Below are 12224 nucleotides of genomic sequence, written 5' to 3'. Positions count from 1 at the left end.
GCTTTTAATACCCCTTTCGGACTCTACGAACACTTGGTCATGTCATTTGGTCTCACTAACGCTCCTGTGGTGTTTCAAAACCTGATTAAAGATGGACTTTGTGAATCGTTCTGTTTTTGTGTATCTGGATGACATTCTGATTTTTTCTGGCTCTCAGAAGGAACATGAACATGTTCGCTGTTACGAGTATGGAGTGGACCCAACTGCAGCACAAATGAACCAGGTTTTCGTTCTTGAACAGTCTTTATTCGGCAGGTTAGAGCTGGCACCCAACCAGCCAGAGGATGGCAGCAGAGGACTGGATTCAGGTGAGTATAGCAGATAGGGTGTGGGGTGTGTGGGACTCATGAGCAGGTCCAGCAGTTCTCAACTGTCTCAGCGAGTGTGGCGGAGGGAAAGTAGTGAAAACTCCCTGCTGATGGGGATCTTACTGGAAGGTGGTTTGAAAGTCATCTGGGTGTTCGTCCGGACCTTGAGACAGAGTTGGTGCGGCTAACATCACCCAGGAAGGTGAGCCGCTGAGGCTTGTCCTTTTTGCAACCAGCATAAGACCTCCCACCAACCTCCCTTTGATCTCTCCCACCCCCTGCCAATTCCACATCGCCCCTGGTTGCCCATCTCTGTCGACTTTGTGAGTGGACTCCCCATGTCAGATGGCTACTCAAATGTACCCACAGTGGTGGACAGGTTCAGCAAGATGGTCTATCATCTGCCACCTCCAGATCTTCCCTCCACCCAAAGAACTGCTAATGCAGCACATCTTCAGACTCCATGGGATCCCTGCTGATGTGGTTTCAGACAGGGGGCCTCAGTTCTCCACCCTTTTCTGGAGAGAATTCTGCAGATTACTGGGAACCTCCGCCAGCCTAACCTCAGGATACCACCCTCAGTTCAACGGTCAGACCAAGAGGATAAATCAGGAGCTTGAGACAGCACATCCTTGCATCAAACAACCCCAACTCTTGGTCCAAGCAGTTGATATGGGCTGAATACACAACTTATTGATCTGTTCTGCAACTAACATGTCCCTTTTGAGTGTGTTCTGGGATATCAGCCTCCTCTCTGCTGGGACTTGGAGAAGGAAGTCCCTCAGCCCAGGTATCTGCAAAATGATGTCGGGAAGCATGGTAGCGGCCCTCCAGGCCCGCCTAATGCCGAGGAAGCTGTACAAGGTGTCTGCTAACTAGAGACGCTGGCCGTGAGACTCAAGCTGCCTCCATCTCTGAAGGTTCACCCCACATTCCACGTGTCACGGGTTAAGGCTTATGCAAAGAGTCCCCTTGTGTCTTCTGTTCCTCAAACACCACCTCCCCAGATGATTGAAAGAGGCTCAGTCTATACGGTATGCTGCAGTCCCAACATCGGAGACGAGGTGTCTAGTACCTCATGGACTGGGAGGACTACGAACTGGAGGAAAGGCTGTCGGTGCCTGCACAGCACATTCTGGACCAGCGTCTGATCTGGGATTTCCACTGCCTGCACCCTAATCAGCTGGGGGATCCTGTAGGGGTACGGATCCCTGCCAGAGACCCACACGATCCCCTTGGGGATGGAGACCACCTCAGAGGGGGAGGTCGCTGAGGAGGATTGGTTCACCTCCATCCTCCCACCACCCACCTGGAACCGATGCTGGAGAAGTAGGAGTTTGCTTTGGGTTGTTGGGTGACAACCCTTGAGGGGGTCTGTCATAGCTCCCGGCCATCTACGCCTCCCTCCCATTTCCCCTAACGCCTGCAGCAGATCCCCCTGGAGGTGTACTTATACCCCAGCCTTTCACCCTGTTCTCCGCCAGGTCGTCGAGTTATCTCATGCTTCTTGCACTCCAGAAATCTGCATTCCCCAATCCTGCCTGCTCTACCTGTCTTCCTCCATGTCTACCAGCCTAATCTATTTCCTGTCTGCCTAGATTTGGTGGTACTGACCTACGCCTGAACCTTGGCCACACTCCTGTCTAACAACCCCCCCCCCCCCCGAATCTGTTCTAATAAAGACTAATAGAGCACCAGCTGATGCGGTTGGGACCTGCTTCATGGTAGTTGTCAATAAGGGGGTACACAGGTACATAATGCCACCAGAAGACAGCAGTACAGGCAATGTTACACTTGACTTTAGCTGTAACAAACAGAGTAAAGGAAAGGCTCTCTTTCAACAACAAATCAACCTCATCACGCACCTAGAACTATTCAATTTTCTGTTCATGTCATGTTATTAATTATGCCAATGTATTCCTGCAATGTAGGATGCCACCAACAGATTAGCCCCACCTTTTAAAAAGTAGTAACATCAATAATAAAAAGATGCCACGACAGAGTGTGATGTAATTTTTATCAGGAAGCTTCCACATCACCACCTGACTGTAACAAGCACAAACAAGCTTGTTCACCGACAACTTTCCACGGACTGGTTATTGTTCATGCATAGCACAGCCTTTAGCTCTGGCTACTTGGTTGACACCTTCAATATGTAAAGCCCCTTTCACACTGCACCAAAAACGCGGGTTAACACAGGTTTTTGGGCACTCTGAAAGGGTCGACTCAACATTTCGTCCCACGTCAACCGACTCGGCTCGGCTCGCCTGCAGTGTGAACTAGGCGACCCGCGTCGTCTCGGGTTTCACGCGACCTTCCTGTTGTATCCTGATTTTGTCACTGTGCCGCCTGTTAGGCTTTGCCTGTAGCTTCTTCAGCTCCCTTCCAGACTAGCCAAAAATTCCATCCTCCTTCGCTGCATTAGCGCTCTGACATTTTCCAATCTGCGCCAAGTTTGAATGCTTTGCAAAAGAGACAACATTGCAATGCACGCAGTGTTGTTTTTGGCAGGCATTTTAGATTTAGTTTTAGTCTTAGTCTTTTGGACTAAATGCTTCTTAGTTTTAGTCACATTTTAGTCATTTCTATCCTTGATAGTTTTAGTCTAGTTTTAGTCGACGAAAATTCAAAGGTTTTAGTCAAACACCAAAGATACCTATAAATAAAAGATATATGTGTATGTACTTAATAGACCAATACAGGTATTAGAATGAAGCACACTGAAACTGATCTACCTTCAAAGGTGAGATTTTTCCCCTCTTTTTCTTTCTCTACCTTTTACTTTTATTATTTTGTTGCAGATGCAGACAACACACTGGCACACAATATGAGTACTGTGTCACAATCAAATATGATTAAACAAAAAATAAAAGCACACTTGACTTCCATATGAATGACCATATGGCCTACATATTGGCTTTAGCTGCTATTATTGGTTAAAGCATCCGCTTGTGTTGCTTACGATAGGGAACAGCAACAGGTCTGAAGACTACCGTGTTTCCCAGTCCCACAAACAAGGGTCAAAGCATTTCACTTGCCACCCGTCCACAAATGGACAGGGGTTTTATTCATAACATGCTAAATTAATAGAAGGGCTGGTTTAAACCAGCCAACATTAGCGGGGCCCCTGGCAGCCCCATTCATTCTAGCTTTAGCATGTAGCACTTGGAAGCGGTCTCTGCACCACGGGGGAGGAGTAACCACCACCACCACCACAAAACTTTAGGCTTAATACAAAAAAGAAAGTGCATCACAGGGCTGGCCTAACATAGACGAAAGCTATGCTTTAGTCATCCCTCTTTTCACGACCGCCTGACACCGCTGCTGCTGCCATGGTGTGTGCCTCGTCCACAGCAGACAGGCCCAGACTTGTCTCTGTGTGTGCATGTGTGTGAGCGTGCGAGAGAGGCTTTTAGTGCGTGTGTACTGATGATGGGGGCGTGACCATTAGCACAAACAGCTACAGCGGCTCCATGCTGATGTTTGAGCTCTTGATTGACATTGCACGCAAACTGTGATCGTCCACCGGCTAACAATTTAGTCTCGTCTCATTCTTGTCAGACGAAAATGTATACAATTTCGTCATATTTTAGTCTTTACAGGGCGGGTGACGTTCGTCTGAGTCTCATTTTCGTCATGGAAAAAAGGGGTCTGACGTCGTCATTTTCGTTTTCATCCAGCGTGACGAAAACAACACTGAATGCACGCAACGACAACGCTAACGTTCGACTCGACGATGTCCATGTTGTCGTTTGTTTACCTCTCAGTGTTCCGGTGCACGTTTAAGAGTAATGACGACGTTGTCAGCGCGATGACGTATGAGAGAGAAAAACACACACAGGCACACAGCCCTCACAGCGGGAGTTCAGACCCGGGTCTTCTGGAAGTTTGAATGCGCCCTGGACCCGCATTGACGCGCGTTTTTCAGTGTGAAAAGGGTATATGATTGCAAACTTGGTTCTTTGTGTCTTTCGGACCCTGGAGTGTGAGCTGGAAAGACAGAAATGAATAAATGAGTTTTCACCTCACCTCTCCCACCATGCCATTCCATGTGCCGTTGATCTTCTTGCCGTGTTTGCCGTTTGTAACCAGGTAGAGATCATACGTGAACTTCACCGACTTGGCAATCTTCTTCAGGATGTCAATACAAAACCCTTTACAGCAGCGCTTGATGTAGATTCCTGTCTCCTTTGTCTGATTACTGCATGAATAGACAAGCCATAATTTATCAATTTTCCTTTCTACTTTGGTCAAACTTGATGTCAGAAAGAATTGTTGATTAGTTACACTCTATTTAAGCTGATGAAGACAGAATGAGGGAACAGATAGTTCTGCTTCTGAGTCACCAGCACTAAGAAAAAAAACAACTCATTAAAAATGCAGATGCTGTTGACTTCACTGATGTTCCTCTGTAAAATCTCAAGTTAGAACAACATCACACCCGGATTGGTTGGTTCTGTGTAAACAAGCAAGATGTAAAAATGGTGTAGCCGCTGTTGTGACTCAATAGCAGAATGTCTGTGTAAAAGGGGCCACTATCTCAACTCAAGCTGATTCGGGATTCCCTGACCAATCACAGAAGACCACCAAATCCACCATAATCTGATGCCATTATGAGTCTGTCATGTTGACACAACAATTTTGCAAAGTTTTAGCTTGGCAGAGCAAAGCCCAACTCTTACAATGTATACTGAGTTTAATAACACACTAACACTGACAATAAGTAGTGTTTGTCTCTTTACACATTTTTAACCACATTTAAACAGTTGGACTATTACTTGATATATCTGAGCTTCAAGTCTCACAGTGATTTGATCTGTTTCCGGCAGGGCACAGTGTTCCTCATACAGGTCCCGCTTAGTGGATCCACATCTTCCACAATGACAAACGGTGCCTCCTCCAAGGTCACAATGGAAAGGTGGTCATCCTCCCTGGTTGCCGCCCCCCCATATAGTTCATAGCGAGGCCACACATGGTACTTCATGGAGAGGGAACCATTCTCCCACTTTCCCACCTGTGAAAATACAAAAAAATTTACAGATTGGTTTGAAAACTTCAACTGGAGCTGCAGCACAACATCGAACCAGATTTTTTATGTTTGCTACGCAAAAACAGATCTTGTTAGGAGTTTTATGTTGATGATTAACTGTGCCTCCTTCTCTTATTCTTTGTGGCTTTTCCCCTCTGTTTTCTTTCCAGGACTAATTCCACCAACTGATCTGGATACATAAAGCCAGTCCAAACAGCTACAATTTTTACAAAGGTTTAATAAAAACATGGACTTCAATTTATGAGTAGATTTACGAATCTGTCAAGAATTGAGAGCCAAGTATGACACTAATTAGGCTGGATTCAAGAAAGTGTACAAGAGATAAATCTAAGAACCAAGATATTTTCTGTTAATTAGATCAATATTCTCTTTTTAAATGATGTTAACGTGCTTTAATATTTAAATCTGAATGTACAACAATCTTTAAGTGATGAATATCTCGTTTATCAGTTTCTCTCTGTTAGATGTCTGGTATTCATAAATACGTTTTTTTCCCCTGCATGATGTCTTGTTGTAGCTCAACTTCAAAAAAGGCTAGACTAAACTTGTTGGGAGGTGCTGCTGGAGACCAAAAGTCCTTTTAAAAACTCTCAAAGGTCTACTGTACAAGTTGTCTTAATGCAATTGTATGGTCAACACCCCAAAAATGGTGAATTGAACTGATTCATTTTTAACATGGAAGTTTTGTACAGTTTTACGCGCGTTTATCCTCGATCTCCAGTAGCTTCCGGCAACATGTATGTTGCCCGCATTTTAAAGACACCAAGCATGAATATCCATCCATCCATTTTCTTCCACTTATTCCTGTTAAGGGTTGCGGGGGGGGGGCGGGGGGGCTGGAGCCTATCCCAGCGGCTACGGGAGAGAGGCGGGGTTCACCCTGGACAGGTCACCAGTAGCATGAATATTTGATAAGAAAATCATGATATTTGAGTAAGGTATTACTTTAACTACAATTTATGTGAAATCCCACGCAGCTAACATGCATTGCTAGCATACAGGGTGTGTATAGCTTCTTTACCTCCTGCCTTTGTGTGTTTTCGACACTTTGTATGATCTGAACTGTGATTAATCGGTCCTTTGTTTTATCGAAGTCCTTTCAGTTTACAGTTTTTTGATGTTATTGATGTGTGTTACTGGTTCTGACTTCTGTTGCTTTATTGTTTTCACTTTATTTGCTTTAACCTGCATAGGTGGGACTTGCTAGGGTGTTCAGTTTGAATAAAGTGTCACCCAAGTGTAAATCCTTTTAAATTTACTTTGTTCAATGAATATCTGAACTCTTCTTGCTTGCCTCAAGAGTTGTTTTAGAAACCTTTGACAGAAGTGAATGTTAGTGAGAGGAAATTAGTGAGAAACAAAGATGAGGAAAGGACTGGGACATGAGCAGAGAATGAGAGCAAGGTTAACATGAAGGACAGGACTGAAAAAGAGGAAAGAGCAGAATTCAGATCATGCAGAGAGAGAAACAGTGCAGGGACGACGGAAGGATTATATGAGACAGAATGGACAGAGAGAGGCGGGGGACATTGCAACATGGACAAACATGAAGAAAGACTGAAATGAGTGAGTTGCCAAAAACAGCTACATTTGCAGAAAGAAAGGGAGAGACTCAAGTGACCACGTGACAGAGAAAGAAAGCTGGCGATGGGGCTAATTCAGATGCAAAATGCCAGCTCTTCTATGGAGGAGTGTCCAGCTATATGTTTGGAGGGCCCTCCAGCCCTGGCAGTTGCACTCCACTGACTAAGAGACATCAATTTGTCAATTTCCTCCAATGCCAGTCTCATGGAACTACCTGGCGACGATGCCCTTTCCTTGAGAAGTGCTTGGTAGGCTACTTAGGGAAAGAGGTGGGTGTAAATGGATATGGATCATCAGCTAATTGGACACACTTTAATAGGAGACAGGACAGGACAGTGAGCTGTGGGCTAGAGTGTGTTAAGTCAGTTTTGCATGCTTGTTAAATATGTAAATGTACACACACACACACACACACACACACACACACACACACACGCACACATACACACACACACACACACACACATTTTGCACTCCAGGGAAGACAAACTTGGCAAGGCTGTCTGGAGTGGACAAGCTAAGGCTGTGTATCCCTGGGGCACAATGCAGCCTTCATGGACTAAAAGGGAGAGCAGGAGTGAGTGAGAGAGATAGACAAGTATGGACAGAGGGAGGGAGGGATAGGAGGTGGTGAGAAAGGGGTTCAAATCAGCCTGGAGGGGAGACAACGGGACTGGACACTACGGAGTCTTCCCAGCACTTCAAAGGTGCCGGGGAGGATGGTTGTAAGAGCTGGAACTCATTAGGATCCAAAGAAAAGTGGTTCAGCTGGAAGTCAAGCTCAGAATTAAACATGAGTGAGCTAGCAAGAGCATAAGGGGTAAGAAAGAGTAGAAACAGAGAGGGGGGGAGGGGGTAAAGGATGGGAGCGATTCACCTTCTTCTCTGATCAGAGGACAGAATATAGATTAGAGAGGCAGAAGAGAGAGAAACACTAAGAATAAAGAACAGAGAGAGTCACACCAGTCTGACTGCAGGTACAATGGAGGATGAATGTCAGAAACACCGATGTATGCAGATGACTTTGTAGCTAGAGAGCTGTGTAGCGGGTTCATGTCAGGTTGTGACTCAAGATTTTTGTTGCCTTCTCTATCTCCTCTCCCAACTAAGGCTTTTAGATCTACTTCTCCATTTCTTCAACACATTTTTCTAACCTTTAATTATTTACATGAAAAAGAGCTAATTTTACACAGTCTTTTCAAGGGAGAATTAGCCCACAGTCAACAGACATGTGCTCCACATCACTGCCAGTCTAAATGTATCACTCGAACTGAAGTGTGAAAACATAGGAGTCATTTTAGTGCACAATAGAAAAAAAGAAAAAAAAAGATAGGTGATGCAGACTTTGTCAGTTACCTCTGTTTTTTTTCAGGTTTTTTTTTTTGCAATTTTCCCCCAGATGCTAAAGCTACAAAGCTGTCCTGGTCGTGACTCCACTCCCCTACATCTCTGCTCCTTCACATGTGTATGCCAGTTTCATAAGTGGGATGCAGCGATTGGGAGGATCATGCTATTCCAGCCAACCTCCCCTCCTCCCCGAACAGTCTCTGACCAACACCAATGTGAGGAGGACGCATCCAGCGTCTCACTTGCAGACACAATAAGTTATGTTGCAATGGATCCCTGGGCATGGACTAGACAACACTGTGGCCCCTATGGGCCCCAAACCAGTGGCCACTGTATTGGTAATTAATACAACAAATTGCTGAACTACCTGGGTGCCCCACATTGGCATTGTCTCTGTGATACAGCCATGTATTTTAAACAAATTCCTGAGACACTCTTACCTCTTACCTTATGATGTTTTTCACTAGTATTTTTACAATTCTACAATTTCATTTAGCATACGCTTTCGTCCAAAGCGACGTACTACACAAGCAATAGTTTAGACTGGGGGGAAAATCCTTTGTAAGTACAACAAAGTGCTTCAAGTTAGATTGGCTGCAGGTGCTACCATCTAGTGGCAGAAGGGTCAGAATTTTTCTTGTTTGTTTTTTCTTTCTTAAAATAATGTAATCACAACTGACGATAAATAATTCATCGTCAACAATATCTTTCAACATTAACCACATTCAATATTCAACATTGTCAGTGCTCAGTATTCACTAAGAGCTGGGTGCTCAACCTTCTGACTCATTCTACCCTGAGGACAAAGAGGAGAAGGGTCAGACTTAAGTAGCTGGGTGTTTCCCAACAGTTGAGTCTTCAAAAGTCTCTTAAAAGTAGAAAGGGACTCTGTGGATGGTATGGAGTTGGGTAGTTCATTCCACCATTTGAGAACAACAGAGGAGAAGAGTCTAGCTAGAGATTTAGAGCCATGCTGGGCTGGGAGCACCAGCCATCTCTCACAGGCAGAGCTTAGTGGGCCAGAGGGAGTGTAGACCTGGATGGGGGATTCCAGGTAGGCAGGAGCCGTTCATGTCACTGTTCTGTAAGCTAGAAGAAGAGCTTTGAATTTGATTCAAGCTGCCACTGGAAGCCAGTGAAGAGGCATTAATGTGGGGTGACGTCCAGCTTTGGGCAAGTTAAAGACCAGACATGCTGCTACATTCTGGATCATCTGCAGAGGTTTAAATGTACATGCAGGGAGGCCTGCTAGGAGAGAGTTACACTAGTCAATGAGTGAAATCTTAAGGGCCTGTACCAGAAGCTGTGTGGCTTGTTGTGTCAGGTGGATTCTGGTCCTCCTGATGTTATCGGCATGACCGAGCAATTGAAGCCACATGTACTTTTAAAGGTCAGCTGGTCATCAATCTTGACACCCAGATTTCTGGCAGAGTTTTGGGGCACGAGTTGATTAGAATTGAGAAGAAAACTGATCTATGGTGAAAAAGAGGGACACACTGGAAAGTCAACAAGCTCAGTTTTGGACAGATTTAGTCGAAGGTGGCGTTCCTTCATCCATGTGGAGATATCAGCCAGACATGCTGATATTCAACCTTAGACAGTCGTGTCTTAGGTGAAAAAGACAGGAAAAGCTGAGTTTCGTCAGCATAGCAGTGGTAGGAGAAGCCATGTGAGCAGATTATTGCACCGAGTGAGGTGGTGTATAAGGAGAAGAGTAGGGGACCAAGCACTGACCCTTGTGGTACCCCTTGTCGATAACCCATGTGATTCAGACACTTCTCCCTGCCATGACACTCTGAAGGATCTAGCTGTGAGGTAGAACTTGAACCACAACAGGACAGATCCTGAGATGCCAAGTTCGGAGAGCGTGTGGAGAAGAATTTGATGGTTCAAAGTATTAAAGGCAGAAGACAGGTCCAGCAGCAGTGGGACAGAGGACTGACCAGCAGCTCTAGCCAGTCACAGTGATTCTGTGACTGACAGGAGTGCAGTCTCAGTGGAATGGTCACGCCTAAAGCCAGATTGATAGGAGTCAATCTGGCTGTTCTTCTGCAGATGCTCAGAAACTTGGTGGAAGACTGTGTGTTCAAGTATTTTGGACAAGAATGAAGAAGTGGGACCAGCCTGTAATTTTCAACCTGTGCTGGGTTGAGATTGGGCTTTTTGAGCAGCAGGGTGACCCAAGTTTGCTTAAAAGTAGTGGGGAAGACATCAGTTTCCAAGGAGGAGTTGACAATGTGTGTGACTCAGTGAATTTGATTGTGGACAAGATGGTCTGCAGAAAGTTGGATTTTCTATTTTGCTACTTCTGGTAAGAATACTGGTTGGTTAAAGTATGGGCAGTACACTAAGTCCTAATACACTGAACTTCTAAAATCAAGAGCGGTGGCAAACATTCTCCCTACATCACCACTCTGGTGTCTGTGCTGCTCAAAGGCACCTTCACCAAGCTGATATTATCTAATCAAAGGAGTGCTGAAAAAGCTTAAGGTTTAAAATGCTTAAAAAGGAAAAACTCAGATGATGGGGAAGGCTGATAAAAAGACACAAGGAGATATTCATACACCAGCCAGGTACTGTAATATCAAGACTCACTTGCTGTAATGGAATATAATCTATATGTTACCATTAAACACAGAAAAATGGTTATTCCTGATTGGTTCTTCGGGTTTTGGAGGTTCTTAATAGAATTAAAAGTCTATGATTGCAAAGCATAGAATCACTTATATGTAAGGACCATTTTTCACACACAAACACACTCTCTCTCGCACTCTCTCTCTCTCTCTCTCTCACTCACTCACTCACCCTGTCCCACTGTCTCTCTTTGTTGAGCAGAATGATGACCAGTTTGGGGTGCATCTGGTATCCATCCTCGCTGAACGACAGATTACGTCCCTCAAATGTCACATTCATCAGGTACCTGCACAGGGAAATATTGAGGAGATAGAGAGAAAGAGACTTATTGAGGTATATATCACTTACGGGAAAAAAATTATATTTGTGAGATGACAAATGCTTCACTCTCTAGATCCTCCTTTGGTTGATGTCTGAATTCCAAGACGGGGCAGCACAGTGATGCAGTGATTAGCACTGTCCCATCATAGCAAGAAAGTTCCGGGCTCGAACCCCGGTTCAAGTCTAGGGCTTTTCTGTGTTGAGTTTGTATGTTGCCTGCTTGGGTTCCCTCCGGGTTCCCCGGCTTCCCCCCACAGTCCAAACACATACAATTTAGGTTAATCAGTGACTCTAAATTGACTGAAGGTGTGGCTGTGAGTGTGAATGGTTGTCCGTCTATATGTGTTGGCCCTGTGATGGACTGGTGACATGTCCAGGGTGAACCCCACTTCTCGCCCGAAGTTAGCTGGGATCCTTTACAAATAAGCGGTATAGAAAATGGATGGATGGATGGATGGATGGATGGATGGATGGATGGATGGATGGATGGATGGATGAATACCAAAGCTTCAGTGTGGGTCAGTCTTAAGCTAGAGTTAATAATTTCATCCGTATTTGTCTGTTTGTTTGTTTGTTTGTCAGCAAGACAAACTTGTTGCAAGGGTGTAGAGTGGGACAAGGAAGAACCTTAAATTTCACAGCATTTTTTATCTTTTTTTTACATTGTCTGTCACAGAGGTATAAAAGTGCAACTTCTACTTGTGGCATTTATCTTCCCAAACAAATACAGAGACACAATGACAGTCAGTAAGGAAGCGTCTATTGGCTAATGTCCGACTGGCTGCTCAGTGAATAGATTAGTATACATTAGCCATCAGTCGCAGGGAGACATCTGAGGTAAACAGCAGGTGATGATTTTAAGCTTGATGGAGGGAAATGAAATTTAGTGAATCATTTCCAACCATCCCATATGTTGAATGAATGATTCAATCCCATCAGCCGGTGGACTAGCCGTCATTGATGTGACCTTAAACGAGACA

The 12224-nt window shown here is 44.8% G+C and overlaps 1 protein-coding gene across 5 annotated transcripts in view; it reads right to left on the bottom strand.

Annotated features, from left to right (window-relative positions):
• The window catches only part of grin2ba (glutamate receptor, ionotropic, N-methyl D-aspartate 2B, genome duplicate a), a 160476-nt gene that overhangs the window by 26117 nt on the left and 122135 nt on the right, over window positions 1–12224 (bottom strand). For all 5 annotated transcript variants that reach the window (XM_086184043.1, XM_086184045.1, XM_086184046.1 and 2 more), the window contains 3 exons: window positions 11095–11209; window positions 5114–5322; window positions 4338–4509 (listed from right to left, as the gene is read on the bottom strand). In XM_086184043.1, coding sequence (XP_086040169.1) covers window positions 4338–4509; window positions 5114–5322; window positions 11095–11209 — 496 coding nt within the window. The remainder of the gene's footprint in view (window positions 1–4337; window positions 4510–5113; window positions 5323–11094; window positions 11210–12224) is intronic.

The sequence above is a fragment of the Aulostomus chinensis genome, chromosome 18, assembly GCF_037954235.1.
Source record: "Aulostomus chinensis isolate RoL2024-O1b breed Wild chromosome 18, RoL_Achi_v1.0, whole genome shotgun sequence".
Classification (NCBI taxonomy): domain Eukaryota; kingdom Metazoa; phylum Chordata; class Actinopteri; order Syngnathiformes; family Aulostomidae; genus Aulostomus; species Aulostomus chinensis.
Note: the sequence above shows the minus strand (reverse complement) of the source record. Positions and strands in the feature narration are given on the sequence as shown.